General features: G+C 45.9%; 1 protein-coding gene across 1 annotated transcript in view; it reads left to right on the top strand.

The window, feature by feature from the left end:
- The window catches only part of si:ch211-113g11.6 (uncharacterized protein LOC559008 homolog), a 28,501-nt gene extending 12,921 nt beyond the window's left edge, over positions 1–15,580 (top strand). The window contains exons 4-14 of the mRNA XM_034553223.1: positions 450–545; positions 818–923; positions 5,466–5,573; positions 5,887–6,026; positions 6,524–6,702; positions 8,519–8,627; positions 8,727–8,934; positions 13,812–13,927; positions 14,380–14,552; positions 14,740–14,795; positions 15,234–15,580. Coding sequence (XP_034409114.1) covers positions 450–545; positions 818–923; positions 5,466–5,573; positions 5,887–6,026; positions 6,524–6,702; positions 8,519–8,627; positions 8,727–8,934; positions 13,812–13,927; positions 14,380–14,552; positions 14,740–14,795; positions 15,234–15,580 — 1,638 coding nt within the window. The remainder of the gene's footprint in view (positions 1–449; positions 546–817; positions 924–5,465; positions 5,574–5,886; positions 6,027–6,523; positions 6,703–8,518; positions 8,628–8,726; positions 8,935–13,811; positions 13,928–14,379; positions 14,553–14,739; positions 14,796–15,233) is intronic.
- The last annotated feature ends 2,496 nt before the right edge of the window (positions 15,581–18,076 follow it).

The following is an 18,076-nucleotide window of genomic DNA, read 5'->3' as shown; positions in this document are numbered from 1 at the left end:
AAGGAGACGTCGGTTTGAGCTCCGAGGTCCTAGATTGTACTGCGAAGCCCCTTAAAACCAGCAAGCCCAAACTCAAAGTGTTTCTCTCAAGAACACGAGCACACAAAGTCATAAAACGTGCACGCTGGCGCACAGATTAATACCCAGCCGCTCGCCTACACATCCACCTACACACACTCACACGAGGTTTAGCGATGCACTTCCTCCGTCTCCAGCTACCAGCCTTCATTTGATGCTTATTCTAACAACACGCTGAGAACTCCTACGATCTGAATGTGCCCCTAAAGTGTTCATCTCCATCCTCCATCCAGTAATGCCTCTGAGTTAGAATCCATGTTTCTGTACATATTGAATAAGTCATGCTGATACCCTTCCCCCCCCCCCCATCTGTGTATTTCTTTTCTCTCTCTCTTCTTTCTGCCTTTACGTTCTGTCTCTTCCTCTCACAGCTGGAGTGTGATAACTTCATCACGGTCATTCAGAAAGTAAACGACACAATAATCGTGTGCGGGACCAATGCTGGAAGCCCCAGGTGCTGGATGCTGGTGAGAGCTCCTTCGGACGCGCTTCTCGAAATGCTATACCGTGTATTATTATTATTATTATTATTATTATGCAAGCCTAAAATATTAATTTTCTCACTTATTTCTTTGTGCCCGGTGAGATGAAAGAGTTATTTATTGCCATGCAGGATGTTTTCCGTGGTGAATATGTAGAAGTTAGACTCTTCTAACCCCTGTGTGGTGACAGACAGAGAACTGTAAGATGTTTATGAACGGGGGGGTCAAAAGGTCAGACTTCCTCTCTCTGCCGGCAGGTAAACAACACGGTGCTGACGGATGTCCGGGGCAACGGGCAGATCGCGTCCGCCTCCGACATCTCGCCGCCTTACCCGTCCCAGAAGTCCATCAGCCTGCCCGCAGGTAACAAGGAATCACACGACTGGATATTATCCCCTTACAGTTATAGATTCATCGTGGTTTAGCATCGAGGCCGCTATGAAGAGTTGTGCTGTTACGGACGACCTTTTGTTAAAGCGTTCGACCTCTGTGAGCCGGGAGTGCACGGTCACACGTGCACGAACGCAGGCGAGCGACCGCCCATGAAGTCGACCTCTGATGCCGAGATGAGAAGACACTGGAAGTGAATGTTTGTATCTTCGTATCTTTGTATCGCCCCTTTTTGGTTGGAGGCGAACGCGTTTGTCGCCCCTAAAACCGCAAAAGTTATAAAAAGCCATTTTAAATAATAATGGAATAGACAAAATGATCATCTATTTTGTACGGTACACATTTGCCCCCCAAAAATGTACCAACGGCCTGATTCTTGGACTGCATGAAAGATGTCGTCACCATGAAATATTGCTCTGACCCGAATAGAAGAATTCAACGTGATTATCACTTCCTGAAGTCATGGATGAGCTTCCGTGTGAACACTTCGTTCCATTGGAGCGTTGCAACAACATTCACTTTAAAAAAGGAGTCACTTCTTCCAGATATCTTATTTTGGAACAAAGCCACCTTCAGCTCTTTTTATTAACTGAGTGATCTGTCTCTTATTATTTATATTCATAGATGCTTTCATCCAAAGCGCCTCACACCACTTCAAAGAGTCCGCCCTTCAAGATCGGTGCGCTCGTAGATTTTAATAAATCATAGAGTACTTTGGCTGACACGCTTGTATTTTTACCTTAAAACAAGCTCCAATGTGTTGCCCATTAATATGTGCTTCAGGCTAATTGATCCATTTCTGCAATGAAAAACATAATTCGGCTAGTTTTCTTTCTTCCGATGTTCGGAGTGGACGTTGCGGTCGCTTGTGTGGCGTTTCTATTTGTACGTCACGATATTCTTCAGAGAATTAAACTCAGGACGATCATTTCTAAAGTTTAAACCCTCCATCTGTTGAGTTTTAATCAACATTTAACAAAAGGAGCGTCACTTAATTGAACGCTATCGAGTGAATGAAGCGGTTGAAGCGAGGTCCTACAACCCATCGGGGTGAGGGTTGAAGTGAGGTCCTACAACCCATCAGTTGAGGGTTGAAGCTAGGTCCTACAACCCATCAGGTTGAGGGTTGAAGTGAGGTCCTACAACCCATCAGTTGAGGGTTGAAGCTAGGTCCTACAACCCATCAGTTGAGGGTTGAAGGGAGGTCCTACAACCCATCAGTTGAGGGTTGAAGCTAGGTCCTACAACCCATCAGTTGAGGGTTGAAGTGAGGTCCTACAACCCATCAGGGTGAGGGTTGAAGTGAGGTCCTACAACCCATTGGGATGAGGGTTGAAGCTAGGTCCTACAACCCATCGGGTTGAGGGTTGAAGGGAGGTCCTACAACCCATCAGGTTGAGGGTTGAAGCGAGGTCCTACAACCCATCAGGGTTAGGGTTGAAGTGAGGTCCTACAACCCATCTGGGTGAGGGTTGAAGTGAGGTCCTACAACCCATCAGGGTGAGGGTTGAAGTGAGGTCCTACAACCCATCAGGGTGAGGGTTGAAGTGAGGTCCTACAACCCATCAGGGTGAGGGTTGAAGCGAGGTCCTACAACCCATCAGGTTGAGGGTTGAAGTGAGGTCCTACAACCCATCAGTTGAGGGTTGAAGCGAGGTCCTACCACCCATCAGGGTGAGGGTTGAAGCGAGGTCCTACAACCCATCGGGGTTAGGGTTGAAGGGAGGTCCTACAACCCATCAGTTGAGGGTTGAAGCTAGGTCCTACAACCCATCAGTTGAGGGTTGAAGTGAGGTCCTACAACCCATCAGGTTGAGGGTTGAAGCGAGGTCCTACAACCCATCGGGGTTAGGGTTGAAGGGAGGTCCTACAACCCATCAGTTGAGGGTTGAAGCAAGGTCCTACAACCCATCAGTTGAGGGTTGAAGCAAGGTCCTACAACCCATCAGTTGAGGGTTGAAGTGAGGTCCTACAACCCATCAGTTGAGGGTTGAAGCAAGGTCCTACAACCCATCGGGTTGAGGGTTGAAGCGAGGTCCTACAACCCATCAGGTTGAGGGTTGAAGCGAGGTCCTACAACCCATCTGGGTGAGGGTTGAAGCGAGGTCCTACAACCCATCGGGGTGAGGGTTGAAGTGAGGTCCTACAACCCATCGGGATGAGGGTTGAAGTGAGGTCCTACAACCCATCAGGGTGAGGGTTGAAGGGAGGTCCTACAACCCATCAGGTTGAGGGTTGAAGTGAGGTCCTACAACCCATCAGTTGAGGGTTGAAGTGAGGTCCTACAACCCATCGGGATGAGGGTTGAAGTGAGGTCCTACAACCCATCAGGGTGAGGGTTGAAGTGAGGTCCTACAACCCATCAGTTGAGGGTTGAAGTGAGGTCCTACAACCCATCAGGTTGAGGGTTGAAGTGAGGTCCTACAACCCATCGGGGCGAGGTCCTACAACCCATCGGGGTTAGGGTTGAAGTGAGGTCCTACAACCCATCGGGGTTAGGGTTGAAGCGAGGTCCTACAACCCATCGGGATGAGGGTTGAAGCGAGGTCCTACAACCCATCAGTTGAGGGTTGAAGCGAGGTCCTACAACCCATCAGGTTGAGGGTTGAAGCGAGGTCCTACAACCCATCGGGTTGAGGGTTGAAGGGAGGTCCTACAACCCATCAGGGTTAGGGTTGAAGTGAGGTCCTACAACCCATCGGGATGAGGGTTGAAGCAAGGTCCTACAACCCATCAGTTGAGGGTTGAAGTGAGGTCCTACAACCCATCGGGGTGAGGGTTGAAGGGAGGTCCTACAACCCATCAGGTTGAGGGTTGAAGGGAGGTCCTACAACCCATCGGGGTGAGGGTTGAAGGGAGGTCCTACAACCCATCTGGTTGAGGGTTGAAGCGAGGCCCTACAACCCATCGGGTTGAGGGTTGAAGTGAGGCCCTACAACCCATCAGGTTGAGGGTTGAAGCGAGGTCCTACAACCCATCAGGGTGAGGGTTGAAGTGAGGTCCTACAACCCATCAGTTGAGGGTTGAAGTGAGGTCCTACAACCCATCGGGGTGAGGGCCTCCATGGTTCATAAATTCTGCTCAAAGGACTTTACAATCTGTGCGGTATACAACACCCTCTTTCCTTAGAGACTGTATTTAGATGAAGAAAAACAACCCCCCACCCCCAAAATAAAACTAAAATATGAAGAAGAGCAACCCTTCAGAATCAATATGACCCGGTTTCATTCCTGTGCCTCGGCAGACCATATATGTTGTTTTCAAGTGTAACATCGCCAGGGGACACACACACACACACACACACACACACACACACACACACACACACTCACTCGGCCATCTGCCGCTGTGCGTTCACACAGAAAGAACTCGTGTAAAACATCGTGGAGCTGTTGATCTGACAGCACGGACGCTATTCAGAGAAGTTTTACAGACGGCTGCAAGCAAATATGGTGGGCTGTGTGAAATCAAACATGTTTTTACATGTTTATTTTCATAATCAGGCTGTCAAATCCTTTATAAAGGGACCGGCCATGTCCTGTATGTACAGGAATATTATACTTCCATTACCGCATTAGTTGAGGTTTATTCAGGATACACATAAAAAGGACTGTGTATGTATAACATGTACAACAATAAATGATATCAGATTACTCTAATTAAAACATGTTAAAACCATAAAGGTTGCCCTCCAGGTGCGTCTGTGACGACCACTGATGCATGGTTTGATTGACAGATCCCACATTTGGCTCACTGCCATCAGACTTGTGTTGATCCACGTCTTCAAACACACCTCAGCTCCATCTCTCAAAAAGTTTCACTTAGTCGTGATTTACTTTCTTTATGTAATAAACCATCATAAGCAGCATGCATTCCCACAGTCCGCCTACACGTTCTCTCTGCTGCCAAGTTCACGGTCTCAATCTCTAGTTCCAAGACTCCTTCAATGCAGCACGACGTTCCTTTAGTAGATGATGGTCCATTTAGAGTCAAACAGACCATGAAGCAGGGGATGCTTTAGGGGCGGGGCTACAAGGTGATTGACAAGTCGCTACCAGGGCGTCGTCCAATCAGGCTGACTATTTGTATCACTTCTGGTTGCAAAAATAACACAAACATGATGTCGAACTCGATGTTCCAAAATGGCCGTCACACAAAGCAACGGTCTGCTCATCGGGTGCTGTGTCGTCTTTGATTGGACGACATGAAGAGCCGTCGTTGGGGTGATCAATAAGAAGACCAAACGGGCGCTTTAAGTGCGCCGCATTTTAATGCCGATGAAGATGCTGCTCGCTGCGATTTTTTCAAGAGCTCCCCGTCGCTATGGAGACGGGGCGCCGAGTGGGGTTGTGAGCACACGTTGATTGGCGGCTGCTCTCCTTCTTCTCCCCACGTTGTTTCCTTCTGTCGTCGTCCTCCCTCTGAACCTCGCGCCCTTTCCTTTGTTCACCCTTCCTCCTCCTCTCCTCCCCTCCTTCTCTCCTCCCCTCCCGTCTTTCTTCCTCGCCCTCTCAGATGGCAGCATGTACTCCGCCATGTCGTCGGTGGCGGGTCACGCCGGCTCGATCCGCCGCACGTTTGGTTCCCAGAAGCTCTTGAAGACGGAGAACGTTTGGCTGCTGAGTGAGTAGGAGGGGGGGGGGGGGGGGGGGGGGGGGGGGGACTAATGCATGTGGAGGTGGTGGGTGGGACTCTCTGTAAATCACCAATCACGTGGGAGTATTCACTGTCACCCTTTTTAAAATCAAACAGTTTAAAAATGGGACATTTCACCCCTGGATAGAATAAAAAAATACACATTGCTCCTCTTATCTGTAGTGATGCTCGTCATGAAAGGTTCTGCACTGAGGTGTCTAGTTTAGGAGATATCTGAAAGGACAAGATGGCCCTCCAGATGATCCACAGACTTAGTCGACGTTTAATATCTCCTCGCCAGATCCTCAGTTTGCGGGCGCCGCCGTGATCCCCTCTTCGATAAAGTTCAAGGAGGAGATCTACTTCTTCTTCAGTGAGTTCAACAAGACGGCCCGAGTGGACGAGGAGCCCTTCAAGGCTCGCATCGGCCGAATCTGCACGGTAACGAACAAACACACCCCATTACATTGCATATATATATATATATATATATATATATATATATATATATATATATATATGAATATGAATGGTGAGCAGGCAATTAAAAGAGTGCCTTGTGCCCTTTACAGATTGGTCTAGTTTGAATAATTGCTAGAGACGAGGAGATTTTGGTATAAATTCTGTGTTTTCCGAAAAAGAAAAACACGGTTGTAAGTGAATTGTTAAGAACTGAAGGATCAAAGGCTTCAGAATACGAACAAGATTCATAAAAAATGATTAAAATGAGCGATCACCGTGGTGATATTTGATGTACATGAACAAAGCTAACGTAGTTAGCATCGAGGGGACTGGAATGCTATCAACAAGGGTCTAAGTGGAAAAAGGGGGCGGGACTCCAGGTCTCAATGTCACATCCTGTCACGAGACACAAACTCAGAATTGATTTGCGGCGTGGTGACTTTGTGGTCACGTTGTGCCCCCCTCCCCCCCTAAAGGTGGACGAAGGGGGCATCAAAGCCCTGCTGGCGGACTCGTGGACCACCTTCATGAAGGCCCGGGTGATGTGCGGTGCCGGCAACACGCAGCAGCAGTACAACAACATGAAGCAGGCGGTGGTGCTGACGGCGCAGGACAAGAGGGCCGGGGTGCTGTACGGCCTGTTCTCCAACGCATGGTGAGACCCCCCCACCCCCCAACCCCCCATGCAAGTTCCCAAGAGGTGCCCATTCAGGACTCGGTTTTTGGTTTAATGGGGTTTTGGTTAGATGCCTGAGATCAGGTCTGTGTTTACACAACATAAGAGACGGTTGTGCAACATTTAATTCATCAATAAATGTCCCACTCGTGTCTTAAAAAAAAAAAAAAAAAAAAAATATATATATATATATATATATATATATATATATATATATATATATATATATAATATTTTTTTTAAGAAATTTTTTTGAAGACGCTTTACATGTCCCCACTCGGGACAAAAAAAATAAATAATATTATATAAAATATATATTATTTTTTATATATATTTATATATATTATATTATTATTATTATATTATTTTTTTGAATATATATAATGGGACATTTAAAGCTTTTACATGTCTTGTAAAAAATGATATATACAGTATATATACTGTATATATATATATACTCTCCAAATTAATGTTCATTATCTCAAAAACAGCAGTTTATGGTCATCTTTATTTTATTTTAAATATTTTTGTTAAACAGGCACATTTGTATCAGTTTAGTTTTAGTCTTTCCTGAAGGAAGTCGTTTTTTGTTGTTTTTTGTTTGGGTTTATAATAAACATATTTAACTTCTTGTGTTTATTTTAGTTTCAGTTTTTGTCTACGATAACAATCATTAAATTAATTAATCATTCACAGGAGATTTTAAGATATTTTGTGACAAAAGTATAATTCTTTAAAGCAAAATCAACTCACCTTTTATATCGTAGACTTCTCATAATTTGAATTATGGGCAGGTACCTTCAATTGTTTCACGCTCACTTGAAGTTCCTGGTTATTTATATTATTTCGTGTTCTAATGTTAAAGGTCAAGAAGACATAATAATGTGAATACGACGACCTGATGCAAGTTTAATGTGTAACATTAACGTGTGAAGGAGTAACATCCCTCAGCTGCAGTGTACAGTATAATAAGGGCTTAATATTGATTTAATATTTACTTATATACCAAAATCTGCTTGAACATGCCACTAAAATAATGTAAGAACTCGTCGTACGGACACACAATATACACAAACACACAAACACACAAACACACGCACACACAAGTTCCTCATTATATGAGATTTTTACGTGTTTCATTTCATTTTATAAGAGTCGGAAAATCAAATGCAAAATCCCGTCAGCTGGTATTTATCTGATAATAAAGTGCAGAAGACATCGGGATGTTCTGCAAGACGTTGATAAAATATGACTAATAATTACTCTGCAATGTTCGTCCTGTCAAATGTATTATTTGCTCAAAAGACAAAAAGCAATTATTGTCTGACAGCACAATAAGAAACAATGCTCTTTGTTGTTGCCGTGGAGATACAAAAGGACTTGTTTATGTTGCCTTGCTGTGATAGTTGCACCTCGGCTGCAGGAATGCACCCGTCATCTAACAGGGCGCTGATGAATGTTATTTATTAATTATGCGTGAGAAACAAAAACTGGTATTTCACCCAGGAGGTCTCTGTTGGTGAATCGTGTTAAACAATAAATAAACCTTACGTTATTTGTCACGTCCATATTTATTTTACAAACAAACCACAGCCTTTACTTATTACTCTAACTTCATCTTTTTCTTCTTTTAAGTGCTTTTCTGTCAAGATTTAAGCTCATTTTTTTAAACTCTGCATGTGAGGAGCAGAAATTGACACATTTTGCTGGACTTTCATAGGAAAATGCACAAAAAGAAATCCCAGTTCCAGGCCTCATAACTCATAACCGCTGGTCATAATCACTCTCCCCTCAGGGGCAGAACCGTGATCTGCGCCTACTCCATCGAAGACATCGACCAGGCCTTCACCACCTCCAAGCTGAAGGGCTACAGCAGTCCGTTCATCGGCAGTCGGCCCGGGATGGTGAGAGAATCAACAACAAATCAATAAACAATAATAAAGGAGGAGGAGCTCTCTGTTCGAGGGGCGTGTCGCTCACGCCGCCTTCTTCTCCGTCCGCAGTGCGTCCGGAAGAACTCGACGGCCGGCGGCCACAGCGACATCAAGAACCTCGGCGTGATGCGGTACCACCCGGAGATCGAGGACGTGATCCGGCCCGTCGGCGTGGCGCCGCTCGACCTGCCCACGGACGACCAGATCACGCACGCCGTGGCGGACATCGTGATGGCGGTCAACGACGAGCACTACAGCGTCCTGTACCTCGGAACAGGTGTGTGTGTGTGTGTGTGTGTGTGTGTGTGTGTGTGTGTGTGTCCGTTGCCTTTGGGTTTCGATGGGTAGAACTAACTTCTTTCCTTTTAAAAAGGGATTTCCAGTGTTCGCTGCAAACACTGAGTGAACGATATCCTTCGTCGTCGTCCCACTGGAGGCGTGTTTGTCTAAATTAAAGTCCCCCCCCCCCCCCCCCCCTCCAGGTGTGGAAGGAAAGCAATCTGTCTCCCAGATGTTTAATGGTCCTCGTCAGCGAGTCGCTACCTCTGTCCTGCTGTTTGGTGCGGCGCATGTAGCATACGGTTATTAAAACATCCTTAAAGCAGGAATCTTTTGTACTTATTATCGGGCCCGCAGCTGCTTCGGTTATGGTTATTCTGGCGGTGATAATTATTACAGAAGGGATTTAAACGCTAATGCACAGCGACATTTGTTCTCGTATCGTAAGGCTCCACCAACACTGTGGGGGATCAAAAGGAGGAAGAAAAAACACACAAAGAGCAAAGAAAAACCACGACGATAAAACGTACAGCTGCATTTTTAATTTCTGAATAGAAGAAGAAGAAATAAGACGCAAGGTCAAAATGTATTGGGAGGAGAATCCATTAAAACGCTTCACACGACTGTTTTCCTTTGGATCAAAAGCAGCAAAGCGGAGGCGCCGCTGCTGCAGTTCCTCACACCATTGCATTGTGCCTCGGGGAGATCGCTATGGCAACCATCGCAAGTCATATGCTCGTGTCTCAACGCGCCGAGATTCAGCCACGAGATGAGCGTCTTTTATTCCTGCAGCGGACGAGTGCGCTGATCACACACACACACATAGACACACACACCACACACACACACACACACACACCACACACGCACACACACACACACACTGTTGTGTTAAAGAAGTGAGACCGGCCTCTCGCTGGGGGCTTTACTAACTGTGTCAGGAACAAGGAGGAGAGGAGGGTCTAAAAAGAAACCGGAGCAGAGTGAGTCTCACTGGTATCTCAGGCCAGAGGAAACAGGTTGTACTGGAGAAACATACACACACACACACACACACACACACACACTCACACACACACACATAGGAACACACACACAGTTTGGGGGGTTCCTGGCGGCCCCTCGTAGGATTTTTCTGAATTCCGGTTTTCTTCTTCCTCTCCCGTTCAGTATTGCACCACCGACTATCGATATTCAGAGTATTGTAAAAAAGTCACGCTCATCAATCCGCGTAATTAATTCCAAACCACGTGTCCGTGCAAAGCGACGGGGAGACGCTCCCTCCTCGAACATAATCCAATCTCCACTGTGCGACTGAGTGGGTGAGGCGGGCGGACGGCGCTTCCCGATGGATGCTCGCATTAGAGCGGCTTAAACCAATCAGGAGAGGAGGAGCGGCGGGCCGGGGTCCCGTTGCAGGGAAATGGAAGCCGATGAATAAGAAGAAGGAGCGACGGCTGACATCAGCGAGGCGGCTCCGAACCAATAAATATCCTTGAAGGGGATGAGGTCACTCGCTGCTGACGACAGAGGTCTATGAAGTGCACTCTAAATGAACTGCGGGTGCACGTTTTCCCCCTCCGGACCTTCTGATTTCACCAGAGTCCGACCCGCCGAGCGCCACGCCGGCTTAAACAAAGACAACCTTCATTCATTCATTCAAGGTCACATCGAGGCATTCCTTCCAGACCGTTTTTCACGACCGCGTTAAAGCAAAAAGTCGTCCGGCTGCCGGCTTCCACGCGGGCGAAAGGTGAAGCGGACCAGATGGTCCATATGTGACACGTGTGCACGAATCCGAAAGGCCAACACGAATGTATTCGCTTGACGTGGGCGCCGGTTATGGCAGCCGGCATCATCTCCCCTCTTCACGCGTTCCTCTAAGTGCCGGAGCTGTTTGGGAGTCGGACGTCATTTAAAGATCAGAGCGCGACACTCGAGCTCAAGTCGAGTGACGAGACTGCGGGTGCTCAAGGGCACCTCGAACATCACTCATCTGGTGCTCACACACACTCGTCCTGCTTCTTCTAGCCGCAGTCGTCTGGCGATGACGTCATGTGACCCAGAACCAACCGACTCGCTGCATGCTCTGTGTCTTAAACCCTTTCTCACTCGTCTCCCTCCTGTCAGACGCAGGCTGACAGAACGCTGCATGATTTGAAACTCTTGATTCCTGTCTTTTGATCAGCAGACAGAATTGATGCTTATAATCACCGAGCTTGAAGACAACGGTGTTCACCGCCAGCAGTTTGCTGACCTGCTTTCAGTTAGGACTCAAAGATGTTTCATTATGACCTGATTTTGCTTGAGACAACACTCAAGAGGAACTTGGTTGTGGTGATCTGACCTTTCTCTAATACATGGGGTTTAAATCCAGGTAACGGTTGGTAATTTAGGGTTTTTCCTTCTGGGTCTTCTCAGTTCCATTGAAGTTGTTGTGGCAAAATGACAAGCAGAGAGACGTTGAGTGTTTTAATGAGCACAAGGCAACATTCAACAAGTTTAACAAATCCGAGTATTCAGCATATATTTGTAGTGTAATTTGAGCCCTCGCATCAGACCTAACACCAATCTTTGGAGTCAGTAACCAGAGCCCTTCCTGCTTCCCAAACATGTCATGTTGTTTTTGGGGTGTCCCTTGTGACCGAGCTTATCGAAAGAACCTGGCACACCGTTCACTCCGGTTGGGTCCAGATGACTTGTCATTTGTGGGAAGTTTATGATGCAGTTTTTAGGAAACATCAGTTACACAACCAGATGTTTTCCACCATAAAAACTTACTTAAATTCTGCTGGCTAACTGTAAGGAGTTCAAACTAAGTTATATGATTTTCTCCAACATAGTCCCTTTTGGTCGGACTCAAGTCCAGAGAGTATTTACGGCAATAGATACAGCTGGAAGTACAGCTCAGTCCTGAAACCTGGTCCAAAGATGGATTAGACTTACAGGCCAGAGAAAATGTCTTCCTTTTTATAGTCGAGTCGAGTTTTTGGTTTCTGGAAGAGATGCAGAGGAAATCTATCATCATAGATAACGCTGGACCAATTGTTTTACCTTCTTTTCATCCTTTATTTGTTTAGTTTTACTGTTTCTGTTTGTTAAACGAAATATCAATAAAGAAAAGAGTAAAGAAATACATACATACATAAATGAATAATGATACTAACAATTATTATTACTATTACTATTCATTACATATTGCATGTCAGGGGACAGATGTTTTATTAAACTTAAGTTTTGGTGAAATCACTGATTCCAACATGAGTCTCTGCAATGCATCCTGACCTTAAAGAGAAGCTGAGGGTGTATGGCAAGCCTGTGTTGGCCTCTGAGGGCTGGTCCCATGTTGGGAATGGAACAAAAGAACAGGCAGGAGTGAAATATTTATTTTCCTTCTGTAACTCACTGACAGATTGACCAGCAGAAGATGTAAAGCTGCTCGCAGCCGAGACAGGAGAAACAGACCTTGTTAACTAAAGAAGGAGAGTTTGAATCTTGAGGCCAGCTAGAACATGTATTGATTGACCTTTGGGACAGAAGGCCAACAGGCAAAGCTTCAGGATGAGGAGTGTGTGCAACTGTATGAAGGCATCAGGGAACATGTGTTTACTGGAGAAGAATATGTCCACTCAGCAAATTCTCCCTGGATAAAATAAAATAAAACACAAAAAAACTGATTATCTCAGCAAAAGTCTCGGGAGTTCAGCACCGTCACACTTTTACTCCGGCAGAACGTCGCGCTGCTATCTTTGTACCGACACGCAGTCGGGATAAAAGAGACGGAAATAGCCGTGGACGGGATTGAAGAATCCCAAGAGATTAAAATGGATGAAGTGAACAACGCTATCTTTGACGACGGGAAGAAACAAAAAAAGAAAACATATTGGAAGTTTGTGAAAATGAGACGAGACAGTTTCAGGACAAAGGAAGTCTTAAGTGACAGCGAGAACCTGTCGGCGTGATTACGAGTGTGCCTCATGGAGGGAGCATGCAGGAAATGAAGAAGTGAGACAAAAAGGCATCAATGTAATCACATTTTCACAGTGGGGAAGGTACAGAAAATCATCTCAGGCGTTATTATTTAGAGAGTCAAAGCGTGAGCAGAAGAACATGCTCAGTCAGTTCAGTCAAATGAAATAGGACATATTTAATGTCGGCATTAAGGAAAAGATTGTAATTTGGGGTTAAAATAACTAGTAGCAATGGTTTAAAAGAAACATGTGTGGTCGCGGGCTGCAAAAAAAAATAATCTTTGAATAGAATTGATGCAGGAAACACGGTCCGATGGCAATTTCTCCCCAATTGGGGAGAAATCTAGGCAAATTTCTTTTGTTCCTGTGTCACACAGCAGCTCAGGGAACGTGATCAAACAAAAGAAAGTAATGCAGGGTGGGCGTGAGCTGCAGGAAAGGAGACACAGAGGGAACATGTGGACAGCTTTCATCGGGTTGTGGGTTACGTGGCTTACGAGGAACGTGTTGTGCGCGTTGTTACGAGGTCAATGACAGTTTCTTTCAAAGGGAATCTGGTGGCTTTCACAGGAGCATGGACAATGAAACCCTTCTGTGATTGAGTCCACTAGATTATTTTACTGCAGAGCTCAAACTCTGCCTGTTGTATCGCTGTTGGCAGTATCGTGGTATCGGCTCCATCCATTGGATCTTAAACTCCAGCCTTCCATTTTGCCTTTGGCCCTCTGGCTGACCTTGCGAGAGGAAGCTGTCCAAGTCAAATGGATGTATTTAAAAAAACATTTTGGAAAGCACAACAGGAAAAACCGAACGCCCACCAGCCTTTTTTTCTGCACGTGTGCATATGAGTTGATGCATCCCTCCACTCTTTTTTACGATGTCTTCTCCTTCTGCACTTCCACAGACCAAGGCAAGATCCTCAAGGTTCTCCACACCAGCGAGGGCGTCTTCATCATATCTCAGTACTCTCTGTTTCACAATGAGGGCCCCGTTCTGAACATGGCCATCGACTCCCAAAAGGTATGAGGAATGATGGTCGGGTATGGTCATATGTAGTTCTACAACGCCACTATCATCTACCCTGCACCCTTTTATCTTCAATCAAATGAGGTTATGTTTGAAGGGATTTAATGGAACAAAACAGGATTGCTTTATTTCTTATTATACTCGTTGTTATACCATGCAAGTTTCAGTAATACGTAACCGCTGCACGTGGTTCGATGTACAACGCCAACATCTGGCGACTGGAGTGTTAATCTTCCTGTTGAACTTGGGATTATTTCAGCCTTCAGAAAATATCAAATATCTTCCAGTCATGTCATAAGTCTAGATATTCCTCATGTTGGGTTTAAATGTAGGGTTTTTATCTACTGTGTCATAAAAATGGTCAAGTGAGCCGATTCGAATGGCTCGCCGGCTGATGTATTCCAGTCGTCCCGGTGACGCGGCCCGTTGCATCCTTCCCTCCGCAGGGACACCTGTACGTCGGCACGGCGATGGAGGTCCAGCGGCTGCCGCTGGCTGACTGCGGTCGCTACGGCGACACGTGCAGGGAGTGCATCCTTTCCCGGGATCCGTACTGCGGCTGGGACCGGTCCAGGAGGAAGTGCATCCCCATCCCGCCCGGATACAACGTCACCACCGGGTACGAGTGTGTGTGATGTCACTGCTTCCTGTTCCCTTTCCCCTCCTCCCTGGCACTGTTGAACGATTTGTCTCCGCATGTTTTAATTTGCGAGTAAACGGTGGGTTTATGTGGTGGCTTTTAAGCCATTTGACTACTTAATGGTGCTAATTTGTCCCCTGTGTTATTATTATTTGTTCTCCAACAGGACGCTCGTTCAGAACCTGGACCATTCAAACTCCTCTGTTTGTGGGGAAGCTGCTGGTGAGCCCTTATCTGCACTCTCCCACTCTCTCTGTGTATCTTTATTAAACCAAAATAGGACCCTTCTTCTGAGCCGCTTCAGTTAAAAGATGATTATCATATAATTGAGTCCAAACACCCACAGGGAGACTCTTTTTTTATTTTATTTTACATCGTGGCCTGCCCTGTTTTAAAGCTCAAAACCCAGTTATAACCTCAACTAATCATTACAATTACTCCCCTCTGTGGGGACGGCTATCTGATTTTAATCCTGCTCTTATTTCCAGCTGTCAGTGAGAAGATCCTGAATAATAATAATGAAATAATAATAAATACCAGCTAGGTGTTTTGATCTTTAACTAATATCTCGAAGCAAAGGAATTATACAAAACACAGTAAAGTTTCACACGATGTGCTTTTATTTTGGGATAAAAAAAAGCTTTTTCTTTGTGCCTCCAGCTCTGAAGCAGCGTCGCACTTCCCCCAGAGAAGTGATGGTGCAGTCCAACACCTCCGTCTTTCTCCCTTGCCCCGTGCGCTCCTTCCACGCCACCTACCGCTGGGAGAAAGACAACTGCGTCAAGAACTACCCGTGCCTGTTCTCCGGGGGCTACTGTGTCCTGGGGCCGGCCGTCGACACGCCCCTGAGGGAGGGCGTCTTCCGCTGCATGGCCACCGAGGACGGGTTCAAGGTGGAGGTCATCTCCTTCAGGCTGGTGAACCACGGAAGGCCCTTGGCCGCCTCCCTGGCCTCCACCTTGGGGCCGTCGCTCCTGCTCGCCACGGTTACCCTGTGGCTCCATTAACCGCGGCTACCGCTAATGCTAAGCCCTCATCCTCACCGGCTCCCAATGCGAGGAAGACGAGGAGCCTCTGTTCGGAGGTTAGGTTCGCACGGCATCAAAGTACATGGTTGGATCGGACGTCGATTTTTAGAGTCCAGAAAAAATTCTGTATTTCTTTTTTTTTCTTGCATGAAGAGCGACATATGTGCAGCTATCTTGTTAAGGTCAGAACTTTGAAATTCACACTAAAGTGAAGTTACTGTCCCATGAATTTGACACGTCTCGCGAGTTCGATCAACCATAATTCGGTGCTTTTGCGAACCTTTCCTCCCATAAAACATATCGTATGAGTTGGGGCGAAAGCAACGCCGACACCGGGCTGATTATTTTCACCATTCCTCTACTTATTTTCAAAATCGACTTGACTGTGCTTATTTGTGAATATATATAAACCTTTAATACCGCTCTTGCATCGAATCATTCATCTTGTTAAACTTCATTGGTGTAGCTCATTAGTACTTAGAAAAAATGTCTGGTATTGAGATTTTAAAAAGCCTTAAAACTGCTAAGCACAATTTTGCAGTCGAGGCAGAATCCTGCAGCCTCGGTCGGCACCCGGCGCTGTAATTTAGTGCAGCTGAGTCCGAAAACATGGCTGGGAGGAAGTGTCAGCTTTTTGACAGGAAGTAGGCGGGTGGGCAATAGCTCATCCTCGAAAACATCACTGTGTCTCACCACCTCCTCCTCAGATGAGGCAGTTTCTTGCATCTTTTTATCAGATGGTACCAAACATCGTTATTACGCCTCGTTCGCAGCTTTGTCCGTTGTTTTATTATTTTTTGACAATAATTTCTACGCGCCGTCGTCTTTTCTCCTCCCCAGAGCATCAGAAACAAAACACTTACCAGAATGTGAAGAAAAAAACCATTGCCCATAGCTTCGTTGGAGTAAAATTAGCTCAATATTAGCGCTACGGAGAGAGCCTTCAGAATAAAAGCATGAAATAATTAAATAAAACTATCAATCAATGGGAAAGTGTTGATTTAGGATCCTTTCTGTTCAGTCATTTATTGTGGAGAGACGATGGACGCAAGTTATGTAAAACAGAACGGACGTTTCTTTTTTTGGGTGCTATTTCCGAGTCCCAGGCGTCCGTTGGTTTTCACGAAACTCAAAACCGACAACGCGCAAAGATGTGAACAAGGTGTCGCGCTATAGCAATTTCCATAAACACACACTTACATTATCATAAGGGCAGACGAAGCTATACGCAACGGCGTATTAGGCTTGCATTTTATTGTTTGCTTGAAAAAAAAAGAAGAAAAAAAAAAGGCTTGTACTTGTACTTGAAGTGTGTTCTGTATTTTATTGCCCCGCAGATGCTGATTTCTACCATTGCTGCCTACTTGTGTGACATTTTGTGTTGATTGTTTGGGTTTTCGTGCCATAGTTAGAACGTGATACGTAACCGTTGACCGCTTTGCCTCTTTCCCCGGGGACATCCAGACACTGGTTATCTTTTTCGTACGTTTGTGTCTCTACGCTGTGAAACAAAAAAAGGCTTGACGGGATTCCAACGCTGTACAGATGCAACCACAACATGTTATTTGAGACCAGGAAGGCAGATTAAAGCTACATGTAAAAGGGAGTTAGCTGTGTATGTCGCCGGAGTTCAGTCGCACTGAAATGCCCGATAAACCCGAAAGCTAAACCTTCTGAATACGGAACAGCCGAAGTGGACTCGTGCGATGATGAATTATGCGGCGGATTAGCACGTTCTCCAGAGCTTTGAGAATTATCATTCAGTAGCGTTACATAAATCTGGCCTTGCCGAGCCTTCCACTGTGGCAGAGATGTCATTAATAGCCCATTAGACAAAGGAGTCGACTCCTCATCTGACGTATTAACAAATGTATTTCACACCGTCAGGGATAGGAGCGGCGAACATGTTCTCAGCTGGGAAGATCTGAAGGAAGTGTTCCTCACTCGGTTGTGTGTTGCTGCTCAAGGATCTGCTTGCTTTTTGCAGCAATTTTAAAACAAAACTACGTTGAGCAACCTTGACAAACCCTGAGCGTCTGTACGACATCGGTCTTTCCCACAACCAAACTCACAAACCCCCGACATGCATATTAATCATCTCCGTGTCTCTGTGTCGACATCATGGTGGGAAGTCAACACCGGCCACCGGCCAAGTGCTGGTAAACATTGTGCGGAGGCTGTTGACGGCGCTGACCTTTGAAGGAAATGATCTCAACATACACAGAAGGCGTTGTCCTCGACACACTATAACTGCTGTGTGTCCGCTGGGATTGGACTCAGAAAGCTGTGATCACAATGAGAGGAGAAGCCTATGCTATCCATTTTGGCACCTTCCTCTGGTATTATAAGCTTCCTGTATCCCAAGTCCACACTATACAACCCAACCCAGCGGGTTGAAAGTCGACGTTTCTGAACCAAAAATGTCTTTCAGCCTCGTGTAACGTTTCCAGAAATGCAAAATGCCATGTGGTCACG

This window comes from Cyclopterus lumpus, chromosome 16 (assembly GCF_009769545.1).
Source record: "Cyclopterus lumpus isolate fCycLum1 chromosome 16, fCycLum1.pri, whole genome shotgun sequence".
NCBI classification, from domain to species: Eukaryota; Metazoa; Chordata; class Actinopteri; order Perciformes; family Cyclopteridae; genus Cyclopterus; species Cyclopterus lumpus.
This window is presented reverse-complemented; position numbering and strand designations above follow the sequence as displayed.